At 36.6% G+C, this 21243-nt stretch overlaps 1 protein-coding gene across 4 annotated transcripts; it reads left to right on the top strand.

Moving 5' to 3' along the window:
* LYAR (Ly1 antibody reactive) lies at positions 1-18474 on the top strand. 4 transcript variants are annotated; one of them, XM_072862871.1, is made up of 10 exons: positions 1-115; positions 582-770; positions 1725-1839; positions 3852-3959; positions 6060-6143; positions 8077-8413; positions 8688-8792; positions 9720-9805; positions 10181-10311; positions 18172-18472. In XM_072862871.1, the coding sequence occupies exons 2-10, from the start codon at positions 649-651 to the stop codon at positions 18389-18391; spliced, it is 1308 nt and encodes a 435-aa protein (XP_072718972.1). In that variant the 5' UTR covers positions 1-115; positions 582-648; the 3' UTR covers positions 18392-18472. The 4 variants fall into 4 exon arrangements, with proteins under 4 accessions (XP_072718972.1, XP_072718975.1, XP_072718973.1 ...); XM_072862872.1 differs by having other exon boundaries at positions 74-129; positions 18172-18474; XM_072862873.1 differs by lacking the exon at positions 1-115 and adding an exon at positions 289-376 and having other exon boundaries at positions 18172-18474.
* Positions 18475-21243: the final 2769 nt, after the last annotated feature.

A 21243-nucleotide genomic window follows, 5' to 3' on the forward strand; every position in this document is an offset into this window, starting at 1 on the left:
GCGGGCGGACGCCGCGCAGGCGCAGAGCGGCGGCGCCGTGGCGGGACGAAGTGGGGGGTAGGGCGGTGGCGCCTGCACGTGCCGCGCGGGGCGGCCGTTGGAGGCGGCGTTTGAGGTGTGGGGGAGCAGGTAACGGGAGGGGGGAGCGGGGTGAGGCGGCACGGCAGCAGTCTGCTGCCGCCGAGGAGCGGGGGTGACGGGCCGGCCGGCCGGCCTTCCCGCCCCGTGTGGCCAGGCGGCCCCCGCTCGGCGGTGCCGCTCGCCTGGAGCCGGTGGAGACGGATCTGCTGCGGGAAGCGGGACGGAAGGGTGGGGGGTCGCGCCGGGAAGCGGACGGGAACCGTGAACCGCCGCCTGCGAAGCGTATCGGCATGGGGTAGGGGGGGTTGCCAGTTTCAGGGTTACTGGTTTCCCTTGTGCTCAAGGTGTCTGGAGAAATGAGTTTTCACCTCTGAACTTTTGCACGTGCAAAATCAAACTGCTTAGATTGTCTGTTGGTGGATGCACAGTTGCGATTCTTTTTGGCCATCCAAGTGCTGCTTTCAAGCTGTAAATGTAAGATCTCCTCCTTGTATTTCTAGGGCTGTGCTTGTCTGGGGAGGAAAAAGATTGTACCCATTTCACAGAAGCTACTGACGACTCACCAACATGGTAGTTTTCACATGCAATGCATGTGGAGAATCTGTGAAGAAAGCGCAAGTTGAAAAGCATGTGAACATCTGCAGAAACTGTCAGTGCCTTTCTTGCATGGATTGTGGCAAGGATTTCTGGTAGGTAAAGGATGGGAAATAGCCTTCCTCACTCTGCAGTGGTTGTCACAAATACAAGGTTTTCCTATGGTGTATTAGAATTAAATTTGGCAATTTCTGAATAATTCATATTTGTATTTAAAAATGATACATGTTTTTATATAATTTCAAGCTTAATCATTGAAGTTTGAACCTCAAGGACAACTAAACCACAGAGTACACAGAGTTGCAGTTTCTTCTTTTACAGTTATAAGTGACAGTGCTTTTAGCTTCTGATCATCAACAACTGTTACTTATTCTGCTACTGCAGAGAGAGTGAGATTGGCAATAACGTGAAAAATTCTGAATTTTGTTGTCGCTTCTCAGAACTCAGAAGAAAGCAGTGCTACTATCTGCTTTCGAAATATAAATACATGAATTTGCATAAGAAAATAAGATTGTCCTCAAATAATGATTATATTTCTCAATACTTCACTGACAGAAGATTAAGATCTATATTATTCATTCCTTTTTGGGGGCACTTACACATTGGTCAGAACTACACTACCACATTAGTATATCTATATTTAGGAATTAGGTTTTTGCAAGCATTTTTCACCTGCTTTTCTAATTTTAAAATGTGTCAGTGTGAGTAGTAAAACACAGATATGTGTTAATAGCTGTTCATATGTTACATGTACAAATGTGCATAAGTTCTAGAGTCATTGATAAAAGCAGCAGTACACTGAAGACTCAGATCTGATTTTGCAAACCAGAAATTTTCACTGAAGGCTGTGGCATGACAGAAATGTCAGCAGTCCTATAAGCATGTACTTCAAGCACGTCAAATGTTACTCATATAAGCGTTGACAGTATTAAGGTTTAAATGTTAGATGCTATCATCTATTGCTTCAATTTGTTGATTACATAAGTCTTGCATAGTTCGAAGGACTGAAATGCTTAAGTAAACTACAGTTAAAAATCTCCTGTGTTCAGGGGCGACGATTATAAGACACATGTGAAGTGTGTAAGTGAAGACCAGAAATACGGTGGAAAAGATTTTGAAGCCAAAACTAACAAAGGAGATGCTAAACAACAGGAGTGGATTCAGGTAATGTTTGTACTATATGCAGGTATGATAAATAACTATTGTTTATAATCATTAAAGACACAAGAGAGGCTATACTGGATCAAGCCCGAGATCTCTTTTTCCCAACATCCACAGCTTGCTTTTGACATTTCCTTGGTAGGTCTATTGCTTATCCTGGTAAGAAACACACCTTTTGTTTGTTTTCAATCTGTCTCCTACTAGTTTGATTTCATGTTCCCTAGTTCTTGCATACAAAGAGGCACTGATCATTGTCCACCCTCTTCATGCCACATATGCTTTTGTAGACCTCCTTCAAGCATCCCTCCCCATCTCATTGTCTCTGTTCAAGGCTGAAAAGTCCTATCCTGCTCAGTTGTTCTTCATACATGAATTATATCTTTGGTCCTCTGAAGTCTTCCCAGTTCTACTGTATCCTTGTGAAATGAAGTTACGAGAACTACATACACTGTTCAAGATATGGATGAACCATAGATATACTCTGTGTCATAATGATGTTTTCTGTGTCCTCCTTTATTCCTTTCTTACTGATTTTTGTCAGTTGATCTACTTTTTTTTTGACTGCTGCTGATCATTGTGCTGGCCTTTTCATGGAATCGGCTATTTTAACTCCAAGATCTTGTGTCTAAGCTCCAGTGATCAACTTAAAGCCTGCTATTTTAGATGTGAAGTTATGATTGCTTTTCCTATGCATGCTGCTTTACATGAATTTGTGTTGAATTTAATTCACCTTCTTATTACCTAGTCACTCATTCTTTTAAGATCTTTCTGGAATTCTTCACAATCCTCATCCTGAATAGGTTCATCATCAGGAAAATTTTCCTGCCATCTTTTCAGATATTTTGTAAATATGTTGAACAGCAGAGGGTGCAGCATAGATCACAGGAAATGTCTCCTACCCTTTCTGTCCTACTCTTCAGATAGTTATTTATCCTATGCAAGAACCTATCCGCTTATGGCTGTTAGTTTCCTTTAAAGGTTTTAGGGAGGAACTCTCAAACACATTTTTAAAACCCCATTAGATATAATTAGTTAGATCACCTTTATTCACAGATTTGTTGATTTCTATCTAATATAGAACACAATCTAACAAAGTACTAAGCTCCATGCATACTCAAGGCATATGAATAATACCATTGAAGTCAACAGATTAGTGCCATTGTTGACATTAAACATTGTTTGATTACGTTGTTCAAAGGCAGTATGATGTGAATGCTATTGCTTATTAAAATTGTTAGCCTTCCTCAACAGTAAGTACTTTCTACACAGAAAGGTGAGAGATTATTACAGCGTGTCCTTTTCTGGTAGTCTTTAACACATCCACAAAACCTTTCGGTAAACAGATTTTCAGAAGTACAGGAAGGCTCTCCAGTGTCCAGTGGCTACGTCTTTAGATAATGGGAAGCTCAGAGCCTTTTTTCCCCCGCAAGCAGCAGTGCTGTTTAAGTAACTGCCACAAGGCCCTGGCCTAACCTCTGTTTTCTTGTGCTGGCACTCATAGCATAGGAATATGCCTGAGCTCTCTTACGGGGATTAATGGTTGTTGAAGCTGGCACTGCTGCTAAAAGAAATGCATGTCAAACTGTGGGCTCAAAGTTTGCCTGATTTTTGACAATTAACTCCAGAAGTTTGCAAAACCCAATCAGTTGACAATTGTGTTTCTTAATGCAGGTCTTTTTCACGCTGCAAGAATCCTCTATGTGATACAGTTACTTTGCTTTTAAAAGTTTTTATTACAGGTTGTAGCTTGTACATTAGAAAGCATTGGTGAGCAGTCCTACTTGCCTCTGCTTACTATATAGGTATACATATTTATATAGATAACTTTGACGTATCTTATGCTCTATGATACTAAAGGTCAGTGTTTTTCTTATTGAACAGTTCTTTCGAGCAGGCTATACAGTCTGCGGGTACTGGGTGATTTCTGCCCAGTGTGTTTCTGACTTGCATACCTTGCATGTATCATTTGATCATTATGCTTCTTTGCTGATTTAATTCTGTTTTTCTTCATTCAGAAAATTCATGAAGTAATGAAGAAGCCAAACATAAGCCCTAAAGTGCGGAACATTCTGGAGCAAATGCGTGTCTTTGATAATATTCCAAGAAAAAAAGTAAAGTTTCAGGTATGTTTTAATAGAGATGTGTAGTAATCCATGCAGTGAGCTTAAAAATAGACTTTCAAATAGACTTTCTTAGGGAGTGTGACTCTCTTTTAACAAAGGTGGGACAAATTGCTTATTTGGGCATTGGTAAACAGATGGTGTAATAGCTGAGTTTCAAATAGGCAATGTTTGTAAAATACATCTTGCTTAAAAGGACTCTCTGTGTGCCATTTTAATTAGGTATTAAGCCAGACTCACCGTTCAGTTAATCACCATGCATAGGCTTGTTCTTTTTTTTAATACCTTTCTTTTTTTCTGTTTGCAATTTCTATGTAATGTCAAAATTCTTAGACATACTTTTAAAGGATTCTTATTTCTGTGGCTTTGTTTTTTCCTGGTAAAGGCAAGATACTGTTTTGAGAGTTTTCCTGTTGCTCAGTATTCTGACAGAATCTCCCACACTGGATGCTTCACTAAACTTTGCATCACAGCCAAAGCAAATTTCAAATGTTTTATGTGGTATCGGTAAAGAATTACTGACAAGCTGGCCTTTTTTTTCCTTTTTTTTCCTTTTTTTTCCTTTTTTTTCCTTTTTTTTCCTTTTTTTTCCTTTTTTTCCTTTTTTTCCTTTTTTTCCTTTTTTTCCTTTTTTTCCTTTTTTTCCTTTTTTTCCTTTTTTTCCTTTTTTTCCTTTTTTTTCCTTTTTTTCCTTTTTTTTCCTTTTTTTTCCTTTTTTTCCCTTTTTTTCCTTTTTTCCCTTTTTTTCCCTTTTTTCCTTTTTTCCTTTTTTTCCTTTTTTTCCTTTTTTTTCCTTTTTTTTCCTTTTTTCCTTTTTTTCCTTTTTTTGCCTTTTTCCCTTTTTTTCCTTTTTTTCCTTTTTTTCCTTTTTTTCCTTTTTTCCTTTTTTTCCTTTTTTTCCTTTTTTTCCTTTTTTTCCTTTTTTCCCTTTTTTTCCCTTTTTTCCCTTTTTTTCTTTTTTTTCCTTTTTTCCTTTTTTCCTTTTTTCCTTTTTTCCTTTTTTCTTTTTTTCCTTTTTTCCTTTCCCCCCTTTCCCCCCTTTCCCCCCTTCCCCCTTCCCCCCCTTCCCCCCCTTCCCCCCTTCCCCCCCTTTCCCCCCCTTTCCCCCCTTCCTCCCCCCTTTCCCCCCCCTTTCCCCCCCTTCCCCCCCCCTTTTCCTCCCCCCTTTTCCTCCCCCCTTTCCTCCCCCCTTTCCTCCCCCCTTTTCCCCCCCTTTTTTTCCTGTTCTGTGCCTCGGATTGAGAGGCTGAGAGAAGATCATGATTACTTCCAAAGCACTCAAATAGAACTTAATAGAGCTGCGGTGAAATTGCTGCTAGTGAGCTGAAGGTTAGAATACCTTTCCACAAAATTAATGTTCTAAGCAGGGAAAGTGATATTGTTAAGAAGCCTCTTTCTTTTTGGTCAGATACGTTGCAGTGGAAGATCAAAAGGTTTTGCAGTTCATTGTTCCGATTTACTAGTGCAGCTTTCCTGGGATTTTCATTGCAATGCAAAAATCTTTACATTAGGTTTTGCCTAAAATTCCATGTTCCTGAAAGCTGATCTGTTGCTGATAGTGTGAGCATATTATAAGCAGAAATTTACTGCTTTGTTTTCATTTTCAGCAGGAACTCCTGCAACAGCCCCAACAACTTTCAAATGTTTGCATTGAGATATTTGCTTAAATTTTCCTTTTCTGTAATAAAGTAAGATATCCATTTAGGAGCATGACCATCTGTCCAGTACACAAATAAATAAATAAGATCAGATCCTTACTGTTTTAACTCATGGGAACAGTGAGAAGGTTTGGTAGGACATTGACATAACCAGCTGTATTCAAAAGCTTGAGGATTATTTTTGCTATATATTTGCCTCTTCTGGATTACTGTTGGTGAGTCAATGGAGAGGCATGGTATAGCTTTGTAACAGTACGCAGGCATTAAGTGAAACAATTTAGCATGGAGGTTTAAGAGAGTCATAGAGGGTAAACGTCTAACCAGATATTAATCAGAAGAAGTGATTAGATTCTTAAATGAAAAATAAAAACAAGAACCAAATATATGGTAATCAAGAAGAAAATCAGAGATGCACCTTTTCGGTTATTGTTTTTTTCCTGCACAGAATTGGATGAAGAACAGTTTGAGAATTACTGACAGCACTTTGCAAGACCAGGTGTGGGATATTTTCTCTGAAGCAACCAGAAATGTAAGTTAAGTTAGAGGTACAACATCGTACAACAGAAATGCAGTCAAAAATGTTGGGAGGAAAACCTTTCAGGCTCCCTTTGTAGATGTTAGCAGAAATATTGTCTCCCATTGTTGAAATGGATTATGTTATAATGTAACATTCCTAGACTAAATTGCTAATTCATGGAATACTGTTGCTGAAGTAGTTGTGCATGCTGGGCAGGTTGTGATTAAAAACTTGGACGCAGTGACACGATTGTGACACGATAATCAGAAGGCTAATTTAACTTTACGCTATTAGTACATAAGGAAAGGAAAAACACTACCTTTATCTTTGGTTCCAGTCTTTTACCACACACTAAGACGGAATAAACCAATGTCTTTTCAGAACTTTATTGGCCTCAAATTAATGTGTATTGGAGTGGGAAATTAACAGCACCTAGTTTACCTATTTTATTAGTGGAGAGAGATGAGATCCTCCAGTTTGTGGTGCAGATTCCTCCCACTTCTGTGTCCAAGTCGTGGACTCGCACTGACCTTCTTTCTCAGTGGCTAATTCTTTGCTATTTCAGTACTAGCTTAGCATGTTTTGGTAGAGTGTTGTTTTGATTGTTTGTTTACGTCTGTTTACTAGAAAGCTGTTACAGAAGCTTACTTCTCTGTTGATGTGAAGATTGCTCTCCCCCCTCCCCCCACCTTCTTTTGAGGAAGAGCCCAGGCATAGCTTTAACATTAATCCCTTGTTGATCACGCTTAATTTTCCTGATTTGATGATTCCAGTTTGATCTATTTGTAGTTTTTCTGAAGAATCCACATATAAGAGCCAGGAAGGAAGCAAGTACATTTTTTTTTAAAGGATATGACCATAACATAAACTCTGGGCACTGAATTTCAAGTATATTGTCTTGCTGGAACATTAATTCTGAGTTGATACAACTTCACTAAAGCCAAAAGCAGTTCACTCTTGATTTAAACTGTTTTTTTTAAAAAAAATAAATGTTGACTCTGAACAATTATTTTATTTAAACACAAGTAAACAATTTACATTTTCCATAGAATATAGCATTAAAGTAAAATATGTAACACAACTTCCTTGCTCAGATCATTTCAATGCACCTTTAAGAGTTCTTAAATACATGTTAAGATATTCTTTGTAATACATACCTTGAAGTGTCTGTACTCAAGGAAGTTCTTAAGTGGAATTCAAATTTAGTAAATGAGTAGTTGAAATTACTCTTCACAAAAACATGTTGGTACTAAGTTGCTTGTACAAACACGTATTCTCTTTCTAAATAGCCACATGAACATTTCAGTAATTGTATTTCACTTGTAATTACTAAAATGAAAGTTTAAAGATAAAAATGTTCATTAATATATTAATTCTTCTACAAGAAAATTATGATAAGCCCAAGAACATTAAAAGAAAACCAAATATGTTAAGGTGAGAAAAGTACAATTAAAACAACCAGCACTGCCTTTGTTGACATCATGCAATAATAGTTTGTTGTCCCAGACACATCCCAAGACAGGGAACTGGATGGCAAAGCTAGGATTATTACTCAAGGGCCGTATATTTGGGGATAGGTTCTGTATCTTGCTGTAATATGCTGTATTTTGGCTGCGTAAATCAAAGAGTTGTCTCTCCCTTAACTTAATTATATTTAGCAAATATGTTAAAAAAATACATAGACAATTATTTCAAATGGAAATTATATATGTTGTAAGATAACATTTCTTCTGTGATGTTAAGATAATTAGCATTTAGGCTGTTAAGTTAAAAGAAGAATCAGCCACACTATTTAGTGCTATTCCTCAGGTAACTGGTGTCACCACCTGTAAGCAATTTAATTGAATTCAGGATATTAGTGTTCTTCATTAATGATGTAGTAGAGAAAAGCTGCAATGTCAAAAAAGGCATGTAAAAATTGTAATAATCTGTCTTTGAACAAAAGATTTCAAGTGAAAAAGAACAAGACAAACCACAACAGAAGGAAGAGCGGCAGTCTGCAGAAACTGGGCAAAATACAATGGCAGAAGAAAATGGAATTACAAATGATAACATTGAGAGGAAAAAGAATAAAAGAGAACGAAAAGAAGAGAGACAAAAGAACAAAAAGAAGGAGAAAAAAGACTTGAAATTAGAAAACCAGTTAGAAGTAAAAAAGAGTAAAAAGTCCAAAAAAGGAAAGGAGAGCTTGGAGAATGAATTTGAAATAAATGGAAATGGCCATCAGAGTGAAACAGAAGAGGAAACAAATGTAAAGAAACGCAAACATAACCATGTAGAAGGTATCCATCCTACACCTTATATTCTTGTTTGTTTTCAAGGTGCTTTTTCTCAATGCCTTAAAGCTCAATAATCTACTTTAGGAGAATTTTTTTAGTAAGTTACATATACAAATCAGATTATTTTTTAACACTGCAGTTGCACAGTCCTTTTATAAAATCTGAACTTCTTAGCAAATATAAACTCGTGTAACAAGAACAGAAACTTTAAGTCACGTCAGAACTTTTCTTCTAGTTTTATAATTTTTTGTGTATGTTTATCCAATTCCATCTCTAGAGGAACCTCATATCACAACAAAGAGAATGAAAACTGAAAACATTTCAGAAGACATGGAAACAGAAAACACCAATGGCAAGGAAGAAAATGGGGGAACAGAGAAAGGTATTCTTAAAGGGGGAGTTTTGATAGTTAAAAACTATGCTGCAAAAATCTAGTGCAGAATATAAATACAGTGCTTCTGCAGCAAGCCATGAAATAAATTGTGCCTCAGTATACGCATACATATACATATGTATATTCAGTAGACATATCTGTTCCAGAGTAAGTAGCCTGTGCTACACTCAACACCTGATGCTGAATTACTTCTCTCATTTGTTGCTTCTCCTGCGCTGACAACCTTTGGCTATGCTTGCTTTCACTGGGCATTGAGGAATTTGTTATGTTTGTTTCGCCACAGCAGGTCTCTTCCCTGCTGCCATGCACATTGGCCAACATAGAGGAAAAAGGGCAACAGCGCTCTTACATGTCTTTGTATCTCTTATATCCCCATTTTTGCTCAGTGAATCATAAATTGGACTTCAGCTGTGTTTGACCTTAGTTTATGCTTAGATAAACCTACTTGTGCCTATCATCCAACACAGTATTACTGTCAGGGAACGTCTGTACTTGAACATACAGATTGTTTATTTGGAAACTAGCACTTAATGACCTCTGAAGTGGGTACTGTATGAAATTCACTACCTGTGCTCTAAGGGTGAGGAGACAGGATCTTCCCAACTATTCCTGTATTATGTAAGTGTTGCTGCTTAATAGCTGAACCACAGAAGTTAAGTAAAAGCAATCCTGACCCTAGTCGTTCGAGTAGTATGTTGGTTCTTCATGTTTATCCTATTATAATCTTCAGAAACAGCCTACCCGATTTTATGCTTAAGACACCCTGCTGTTGTAGGGTCAGTAAGATAACAATGAACTGTTGTGGCAGCTGAATGGGTTCCGAAATTAAGAGATTGAAGGCTGGTTCCTACTAGAGAAGACAACCTGGAAATACCTAATTTTACTAATGATGTTGTATACCTAATTATTTTCTAGGTAAATTCAACTGGAAGGGAACCATCAAAGCTGTTTTGAAACAGGCTCCAGACAATGAAATTTCAATTAAAAAACTAAGAAAAAAGGTAATGTACAACATGGGTTTTTTAAATCTCCTTTGGTCTTGTAAATTTATTTCTGTAATGCTTATGTTCACAAAATCCTGTCCCACATAAGCAAAAAAGTGTGACAAAGCAAATTTTGCTTTGACTTTTTTGCTTGCTTTTTTGGTCAATTATCAAAATAATTGATATTTAACAGAGTATCAATTGACAGAATGTCAACTGAAGGACATGTTCTTTATTACTTACTGGACTACAGAAGAAATTCAGTGCTAATTCTGCAAAGGAATAATAGCATAATAGATACCATGCTCCTTTTAATACAGTAACATGAATGTATTATTGCTTAAAGTGGAATCATCGTCACTAACTCAAAACTGTTGCTCTGTCTTTGTGCAGGTTATAACTCAGTATTACGCAGTAGCTGGTGAACATCACAAATCAGAAGAGGATATTCTAGCCATATTTAATAAGAAAGTGAATAACAATCCCAAATTCAAAGTTTTAAAGGACAGAGTTAAACTCCTGAAGTAAGAGTTTGCATACTTTTTATAACCTTTGCATTTTAATCTTGCAGACTGGGTTTTCTCAATTCTTTCTTTTTCTCAATTCTTCTGTCAGCTGTACAAATATCATGCATTGGTCTCAATTTAAATTGTGTATGTGAGAGCAGAATTTAACTTTTTAAGACTGGATTCCTCCTCTTTTTCTAGATTTATCACATAACATTTTCAGATATTTTATTTTTTGATTTTATGGAAAATGTATATTTTTTGGTACAAGTTTTAAGAGGTATTGAAAATGATTACTGCCTACTGTATTAAAATTCTTCCAGTAATGGATATACGCTAAAATTCAAAATGGTATGACTGATATCCCCTTTATGCACTGTAGCTAGTATATGCAGGCTTTAATAACCTGTTAATTTTGTGTTGTAAAATGTATAATTAAAGTGTCTGTCAAGTTTGTGTATGTAATATTGCACATTCAGTGAAAATCTGAGTTCCCTGTATATGCATAGCTACTGAATGTTTTAATTAGTAATGCAACTGACTTTGGTGTAAGTGGTCACATGGACTAAGAACTGACAGAGGAAATGAATTACTTCAAAACACCACCTTAAAGATAATAAATCTTGCCACTTTATGATTGTATAATAAGTCCACAAATTATAAAAAATTTGAAGAGGCTGTTATATTGCAGTCACTGAAACAATTTAGGCAGGCCAGAAATCTTACGCGTATGTAAGAGACAGAGCTGCCTGGGGAAAGTTATTTGATAAGTTTATAGGGTTTTAATCAAATGCAAAATAATTCCAGATAGGGAGTTTCCTACCATGAAGTAATCTGTTAAAAACAGTGGTAGAAAGCCAGTGAAAATTTCTTGCAGTAGATGGTATGGTGTTTTGGAAAATTTCATAATGATTTCAAGCAGATACACTTTTATAAAACTTCACAATGAAAATATCTGAATTTATAGAAATACTGAATATATTAAAAGTATAAAGATGAAAAAAGTAACTGATACACTGGGTCCAGTTTTTCTGAGTACATATTTGTCTCATTTATTATAAAAGTTGCAATAAAAATACCTAATAAATTTAAGATCTCTTCAATAGGTGTTTGTTGTTAATTCATGAAAATGGCTTTGGAGATAAATATAACAAAATTTATTTACAGACATGGAGAAACTCCGAGAAGTTATTTGAACACATTTCAAAAGCTTAGATTTATTTTTTTGTTGTTTTTAATTTAGGAAAGGACATATAAAAGCGTAAGTCCTTGTCAGCGAAATTCAAATTAATACAGTGCTGTTAATCTTTTCACTGACTGTATTTATTTTACTGTTATTTTGTAACAACTATTGTTACATTAAGTTCCTGAATAGTTTTGTTACAGTAATTGTTACAGGTTTTAATTTTTTTTTGTTTAGAATTAATTCCAGATTATGCCATTCTCTTATACTTTTCATCTTCCATTGTTGTTGACCACAGCACGTGTTTGACACATATATAGAAACATTTGCTGAACTTCTGCTGATGATATCCTATGTTCTTGTGATGACAGCAGCAGTTATGGGTGCAGTCAGCAGCTGCTACAGTTCTGGCGGCTAATTCTGTGCCATGCCTCCATCCTCTTCTCCCTACCCTCAGACTAGGATCTAACCTCTCTTTCTGCCCTACACTTCAAAATGCCAGTCCCAAGTCCACAAGCCAGGATTGTCTTCCTGTTCTCTGCCTCCGCTCTCATCACGCAGCTGGTTCCAGCTGCCTTGTGGGAGCGCATCTTACAGCTCAGGTCAGTTTCTGAACAGGACAGCAGAAGCACTCTCTGCCCAGCGATTTGGGGAGTAGCACTACTGGCCATACCACTGTTGACAACCTGCATTACCCACACATTTTTTCAATAAAGGCCTATTTTCTTGACATGCTCATAAACTCATCAGCTGCATCCTTTTTCAAACTGGTAAGGGCAGTTTGGATTGTTTATGCTATGCATTTAAAAATACATATTCACAGCAAATTCTTACTTTGAAGTGTTGCAAGTTATCTTTTACAGCTTGGGAGAATGACAGTTTCTGCTCATGAAAAGCATCAGCATTTTCTAATCCACAGACAAAAAAGCTGATCTATATCCGATGGAAACAAGTTAAGAGTCTAAAAGAACCTCTGAAGTTGTACAACAGTTCTTATTCAGTCTAACAGATACTTACTTGGTTCCTGCCATTGCAGAGTGCTGGTGTCTGATGCTCAGGGTTTACTTCAGTGATCAGTGAATGAAGCGAAGCAGCAGACTTAAGTGTTCAGAAACACCATGCATCAGTTTAAAGCTGAAAATAAGGAATACTGTATCAAATCAACAGTACGCAGATGAGCTCTCTGAGTAGGATTTGACCTGGGCATTTTTTCCTGCAGTAACTGTTGTGATTCTTAATAGTTCAAACACCTGACTTATCCCATGCATTGCCATGGTTGCGCTAGTAGTGCCTGCGTGGGGTAGTAAACGTGACTTTTGCATCTTATTCTTCCCCTCTCTGTGTAAAGGGCAAAGCAGCACCAGCTGCCATTCAGTTTCTTCCTAACAATTTGGCAGACATGGATCAAATTAATGCCTCTTTATTGATGGTCACTGCTGGGACTCTATTGCAACTAAGTCCTCTTATAATTACAGTTGTATTACCTCATTATACATCATTATAGTAGTATTACCTTTTCCTAGGCCGTTGGCAGAAAGAAGGGGCAGGGGGAGCAATATGCTTTGTAGGTGTATTTTTCTTTCTGAATGTTCCTGGAAGTATTGTAGTATGGTAGATGAGTCTATGCCTCTAAATACTGATGACTTCAAGTGCTGTTGAAGTCCCTGCATAGTTGCATTATTGACATGGAGGTCTCCAGTAAAAAAAAAAACAAAACCAAAAAAAACCAAAATGACCTCTGTGGTTTTTTATTAGACAATTAATAGATTCCTCAGAGGACTGAAATTGGCTTTTCCACTTACAACAGATTCAAGCTTTAATTTACTCCTTGCAACTAATGATGTCTCGATCAGATTGAAGTTACTCTGTTCTTTAAAACTACCAGTTTAGTGGTAATCGTTTCAGAGGGAGGCATAATCCATTGTAGACTGTTCAGAATATTTCATGAAGACAGAAAAACAGTAAGACCTATCTAATTTCTGTTTGGTGATTAATCAGCGTATTTACCAGTATTTTTTTTTAATCCCATGGATCTGTTGCGATTAAGTTATGTACCTTGGATGCTCTTTTCTTTTTAAGTGGGGGGAGGATGTACAACCTTAAGATTTACCAAATGGAAGAGGGCAACAGTATCAATTACCTGCTTGCATTCAGAGAGCGTGTAATGTTAAAAATTATTATTCCAGACAGTATAAGGGAACAGCAAGGCACAACCCACAGTGGTAATGTGGAAACTTGCCGAGCACCTGGTTGCAGTTTAATTAATATGTTCATTAAGCATTATTATCTGATCCCAGCTTCTAGGTCAGATGATTAATTTGATTGAACAGCTCTTAAGTCCTCATTTGAGTGACTTTGGGGTCTGTCACCTTCAAGAACAAATGACAGGACCGACATCCATCCGTGCATGTGTGTATTTGAAGAAGGAAGATGTAGCTCACAGTAATTGCAATGGTTCTGGGTGTTGTGCATATGCTGATTGCGTGACTGCTATCCCTCCCTTTTGCTCTATCTTTGACCATCTAAATCGACTACTGCAAGCCATTGCCATTGATGCCAAGTTTGATGCCCACGGAAATTTAGCTGACATGATCCACAACTGACGTTTTAAATACATTTGGCAACAGGTACATGATGAACCAGAAAGTTCGTCATCTTTGATCTATGTTCTCTATGACATAACCCAAGTCAATTGATGAGGGTTATGCACGGACAGGAAAGTTGTGGGTGCATTTATCAAGCACACTACTGACCTCCTGTTCAAAAATATATGTCAAGTACAGAATATTTAAAAGAATGTCATGACAGTACTAAGTAGCCGTTTATTTTAACATTTTTTCTGACAGAACAGCTGTGATATTGGACTTTCTTTTAACAGCATGCCAGTGTATTGGGTTTGCATTGCTATATACTGAACCATTCCGTTCATTTCTTGTAGCATTTGGTCATGAAACCATCAAAGCCACATCCGAGTAATGAGTTCAGTTATATACATGGGGAGATTCAGCAAAATCTAGCACACATTGCAGTCATAGAATTAAAAAAACCCACAAACCCAACAGCAAACCAGAGACCACTGAGCTGTTGCAGACCCTCAAAATCGAAATTGCTAGCTTACAACATTTCCACTTTTTATTCTGATACCTTTCCAGTTCTAACAAACCCTATCTTTTGGTACATGAACTTGCTGGGCAGTTCAGATAATATTAGTATTACGCAGGTCAGTAAAATAAGACTTAAGTATTAAGTGTTTGAACATCAAACAAACAAACAAAAACCCTGAAGGCCAGCAGCACCTCTGCAAGTTCTTTAGACAAGGTATTTTTAGAGCATCGTTGCCTTTCCAACTATTATTTTTTTCTGTTCTTTCAGGACCAAGGGGCATTGCTTAACGTTGATTCTGCAGTGTGGCAGAATCATGCGGCTGATGGACACACACCTTTTGTTGTGTTTGTCTCATAGCCCCATACTAGCTACTATAAAGAAAATTAACTCTATCCCAGCCAAAACCAGCACAGCAATCAACCAACAGTAATAATCAGAAAGGGACTTTCCTATCTTGCAGCTGCCACTCTAGATTCTGAGGAAAGGAGAGGGAGTCCTTCCAAACTTTGGAGAGGCAGAAAAGCTACTGTAAAATCCCATAACTTAAAAAAAGGAGATAAAGTAGCATAAGTGTCAATTCTATTTTTGTGCATTTCCTAGTTAGTTACATGAATTTATACCATTAAAGCTAGTATTTTAATATAGTTGGTAGAGATAGATCTCAATAAATGAGAATGTAAAGAGTTCTGATTTTCCTAGCAAGAGCTGGGTATTTAAGTGTTACAGTATGAAAAAAAGTCATAATATTAAATATTTACTTTGTAACTACATATTTTACACTTGTTCTGTTTCAAATTGAGATGTGAAAACAGGTAAAATTAATGTTAACATTTTACAGTTTTCCAGTATTGACTCAGTACTGTAACCACGGAAATTTCGTTGTTGTAACATGGGTCAGGGTACTGAAAAATGAGTGCAAGAGAATGCTTGTTTAAAGCTTCACTTAGCATTTAATACAAATTGACAAAATCATGCAGAATTAATTTTTTTACTTTCCACAAATTATATGTTTAGCAGTCATTGTTAATGTCAACAATCACAATAAATTTATGAGAAACCATCAGATAATAGTAGCATAGCATTACAAAATTTTCCAGAATATGTTTGTTCTGTTGATTTTCTAAACGGCATAACGTATCTCCGTAATAAAATATGCCTTATTGCTAAAATTTTCCTTTCTAAAGTAGCGTCTTGGAAATTGAGTGTCTTGGTGGCGGGGGGGGAAGGAAGAAGTAATTTAAACTAGAAAATTGTTTAAAGCTAGTAGCTTTCTTGATAAGTATAGCATAAGTATTTAAGCAGGGAGTTTAACCACTGAAAGAAGAAAGCTTCAAAGGACAGCTACTTATTTGTTGTGCTCAGCACTCCACTGTACTGGTGCATTAGAGTAGTTCATTCTTCTTTCTCCCAGTGAAAACCAATCCTCCCACCTGGTGCTATAATCCGATTGCATCAGTACAATGTAGTCAGACCCCGACATGAGTAGTGGCTTATAGCTGATGACCACAGCACAGAGACCCAATACATGACTTCATTCAGAAACTTTTAAAGCTGTAACACTCACCCCTGTTAAGGAAATAAGAGAGCAAATATTAAACTTTTTGTGCGAGATAAGCAAAAAAAGGCATATTGTTCTATACATTGAGCTGTATTCACAGGTTACAAGATATCTCAGTCAATATATTCAACATTTATCCCTTTCTTCTCCCAATTTAGCTTTTAAGAAAAAACAAGAATAAGTCCTCTAAGTTTCTTTTCTGCTCTGTCAGCCAAGAAAAGCAGCATATCATGTTTTCCATTAGTACTTTTACAGGAAATGTTATTTTATATTGAATTCTAAATTTCACTTGGACTAGAGGAAGTTTTAGTAGTAACTTTTCTTTGCACTTGTTAAGACACAATTCCTTTCGCACCTGTAACCTACTGCTTTTCTTTGCACTTGCTGAGATATAATTCCTTTTGCACCTATATCCTCATGCTTTTATGCTCTCACAGGGTAAGGGCTGAAAAACCTTCATGCTTTTTGCTTAGATTGAACTTTTTTTCTGTAAACTGCAGATCACAGAGCTTAGTCCTTTCTCAAACATATCTTCATCTTATTTTTTATTTATCCTTCCTTTTTAAATTTACTCTAGAAGACTTAGAATTGTGCAGTCTTCAAACAGAGGCTGTGTGTTTATTCAGATCTTTTGTATAGAAACTGCCCTTGCTACTCAACTCTGTATCTGAGTTACAGCAGAAGTAAAATAACTGATTCCTAGAGAAGTAGTTCTGTAGTTCCTGAAATGACTTGAAAGTAACAGAAAAACAGAAATTATGTCTCTGTATGCCTACCCATTAAACTACTATTCTCAAACTTTTAGGTAGAATGCATTACAACTAAATTAGTATCAAAATCCTAATTGAGGCTTGATTACAGATTCAAGCTCAACTCTCACATATATTTATTTTATTAGAAAAAAGGTGCTTTGAAACATACTGAGATCTTCCACTCACGCAGCATGAAATCCATCTGAAAGTATTCAGGTCACTATGTCTCATTTAAGTGACAATGAAAAATAACACCCGAATTCCACCTGCATTGCAGCTGGCTCAAAACATGCGATTTTTACTCCTTCATTTTGTTCTTTGCAGCAGCCATGTAATGAACTCCCATGATCCAACCATTACTGTATAAATACAAAGCATGAAGTACACTTTTATACATTTGATTTATTGTCCTTCTGATGGCCTTTGATTCTTGATGATGAGAAGGAATTCAAGGAGGAATACAGAGCTATTGACACTGTATAGTATCCATGCATGACAAAAGCTAATGTTTTTCGTGGGTGATACAGGACCAGAATTTTCTCCTAGACTTTTCTTTCTTACCATTAAAGTAAGTGTTTCACTTACTGAAGTGAGTACTTTGTGCCTGCATTTCTGCCTTGCATTTCTAAATCAATTGCCAGTATAAAAGCTTTTACTGAATTGTACAGACATCTCTTATGCTTAGAGCGCTTTATTGATTTTTCTTTTCATCTATCCATTCTACCATTTACTATAAGACATTTCATGGACTGTTTGTTCCTACAATTTCCTTGTCTTACACCATGAAATATGTTTCCTCTTCCCTTCTTGCTGATACAACTCTGTCTCACCTACCTTTGAAAGTTCAGCCTTTTTGGTGAACTTTCAGAACTTAAGTGGTTTCAGAGGTTACCGCTGGATAAGTTTTCTATGAGAAGAAAAAATATGAACTCAGTCTATGTTCTTAAAGACCTGTTCATGTCAAGCAGATTAGCCAAAGCAGTAACAGGAATTGTACAACAACCCTCCAGCTAAAATTTCAAATTGAGGTATTGCTGAATTTAGTTTTCATACCAGCAAAACATCTTTCTCTCTTCCTTTCTCTCTCTGACAGTATAGCACTCTGTCAGTGTTCCCTCTAACTCTGTTGTCCAATTACAATCCCAGATCAAAATATATGAAAAATTGACCCTACAGGATACATAAGTGGTAATGGACTATGAAGGACAATGGTAAAGAAAACCTGCTTATAAACCTGAATGAAATGTGTAAGAGCTTTGTTTTGTGTTTATTTTTTTCAGGACTCCACAGAAAAATTATCCAGGCAAACAGCACGAGCTGAATTCCACACTATATACATCAGTGAGATGTTCCTATGCTGAACACATTATGAAAATTATCTGTACTTCCCAATCTTGTAACAGTGAGGTCCATGTGCCCAAGAATCTTTGTCCCTGCTTCATTACAGCAGCCAAATCACAGGCAGTGGGGACACTAGACCATCTCCAAAACAACAGTTAATATGCTACCACAGCCTAAAACAATGCTAACCTCTATCAATACAGAAATAAGGTGTCATGCCTAAAGAGAGCAATACTCCTGTAGAGCAAATGTTCAATGAATAATAAACTTGAATGCCCATTCCCACAATTGATACACAGTCTCTCCTATGTGAATTAGGTCTGTGATCTTCATTATTCAAAAAAAACCCAAACAACCTTTAGGATGTTCCTAAATGCCCTAAGTATGAAATTCTCATATTGTTACAGATGCATGGTTGCACAGACTTTTTCATCAGTGAGGAAATCAGTTTCAGTAATTCCCAAGTGTTCCCTTTCCCACCCTCCCACATCTGGCCATTTGTTTTTGCCTCTCCGCCACCCCCTGCATTTTTGCAGGCTTTTAAAACCAGATCAAATCCTCAAACTGAGAGGTATTATATACCACTACTAGGGATTGAGTAGTCAAGAACAATTATAGCTGGAGTATTGCTGCCAAGTGCTTTGTATCATTAAACTGTAGTCTTAGGAAAACATTTTGAGAGCCATTGTACTCCCTAAGAAAGTATGCATAGTTAAGTGAAACTAAACTCAAGAAATGTTTTAGGAGGGAGAGTAGAAAGATTTACTTAGCAACTTCTAGGAGAATGGTTTATCCAGATTTATTTCATTGGTTTTGTTTACACATTTGAAGATCCACGCTGGAATGAACAGTCTTCTCATTTTATATTCTTAATGCTGATTATAGCAAAAGGCAAGAGTCAAACATTGAAGCTACCTAACATTTTTAATCTGGAAAACTGAGGGTGTTGAAATGGTCTTCCATCAAATAGATACTTCAGATTAAAGTAATGTTCTGGACCAGCTACTTTTTTGTAATTTGCAGACAACTTTCAAGGTGAAGAATAACATGCCTAGATAAATCAGATGACATTATATGGTGCATTCTTTTCCTGTTCTCTTAGATGCCTTCTTCACCTTTTTAACCGCCTTTATCTTTTCTGCTTTCTTTTCCTTCGTGAAGTTAAAATGCTTGCATGCTTATATATAGTGCATTCTTGGTATCAAACACACTATTATATGTATTGTTTCCTTCCTAAAGGGTCAATTCAGGGCTGCACTGTAATTTAATACTCGCATGAGAATTCAACTCGAGTTCAATAGTTTGTATATGTACAACGTTCAGATTCGATTGAGTTTTAACCTTCAGTTGTTTTTCAGATCTGCATGAAGTTATTCATACCAAGTGCTTTCAAGTCCTTCGGTGATTTTTTCCATTGTACTGAATTTAAAATAACTAAAGGAATGCTAGATGAAAGCAAGAGAACTGTAGTACTACTTGAAGGCTTTTTTCTTACCCAGATGACTGAGACAATGCATTTACTTTTTCATTTGGTGTAAGAGAGGATATGCAATGCTTTACTCCAAGAACAACGTTTAGAAAGGATTGAGAATCTCTACCCATCTGATCCTTTTACTCCTGATGGTGGAAGATAAGCAGCAGATTACTACCCACTTCATTATTTCTTAATTCATGAACAGAAAGCACAGAGTATATTGTACAATCATTCCTCAAAATGAAGAATATGCATATACTGTAGCCAACCTCCTTCAGCTGAAAATTAACATAGGGAGCCAGCCCTACTTAGATAAGGAATGAAGAAAATTTCAGTCAGGTCTTTTGTGAACAGGTAACATTTGGGCTAATTTAGCTATTGACTTCTGTAATGGGGAAAAACTTATGAATATTTGCTAGAATACTAGAAAACTAATTTGAGTTTCTAGAAGCGAGAATTTAACTGAGAAGCCTAATTCCCAATCAAGGAACATAAAAAGCTACCTCTTGTGTGTGTTGTTAAGAGTTACCTGAAAATCAACATAAAAACAACTCATCAGTAGACGGCAAATACTGAGTGAGCAACAAGAAAATGAATTTTAAAATATCCAATTAGATGCTAAAATTCAGCTTTCGTTTGTAACTGCAAAACCTGAATATTTAAAAACATTCAAATAACTGACAAAGCATTATTTTCTATTTAAAAGAACACAAAGGCGTTGAAGTCAGTTTCTGAAAATGTGGGAAGAATTCACATTATGCGAGAGACCAGGAATACATTTAACGAAAAAATTGCTGCAAACTCTACCCGTTGTACATTTCCTTCACAGAATCTTCAAATTCACCAATGCCTTTCACAGACTGTTAAGTAAATTTATCAGATCGAGCACCACATTTTAAAATACTTCCTAACATTTCTGCAGGGATTCTTAAACTTTTACTTGCAAGAATTAATTATCCATAACAGGCCCGTTGTTTAGATGCTTTACTAATTATGTTGTTCATTTTGTAACAGCCTCAGTTCAGTTCCTGATTGCTATCTACTCTTTAACAGATTAATAATTTCTGAATCAGAGAAGCTCTGTGAAAAGATCACAGAAAACATCTCAGCTCTACAAACACTGAACATGAGCGGTCTAGGTTAAGGTCAATAGTGAGTCAGGGAAGGGAAGCTCTTATTTCAGCTCTTTGCACAATACCTACTCTGTAGGTAAACAGGAGTCTTCAGTTTAACAATGCTAACAGATCTTAACCTTTTCAAGCATACATATTTATTTAATTGCTACGTTTAAATCAAAGATATTTCCTATGAACAGCTTTTGCAAAGAAAGTACATGAAGATTTCCTTTGTTTCTTATTTGAATCACTAGCATGAAAGTGAAGACTGAGGTAATCATTTCACTCAAAGGAAATAAAACAAAGAAACCTCTATTTCATTGCTAAGAAAGCAGAGCTCAGAGGCTCCCACGAGCTGTTAACTTCAGAATGTTCAACTGAACTAAATAAAAAAAAATCACTGTACTCACTGAAGGCTATGA

This window comes from Ciconia boyciana, chromosome 5 (assembly GCF_034638445.1).
Source record: "Ciconia boyciana chromosome 5, ASM3463844v1, whole genome shotgun sequence".
NCBI classification, from domain to species: Eukaryota; Metazoa; Chordata; class Aves; order Ciconiiformes; family Ciconiidae; genus Ciconia; species Ciconia boyciana.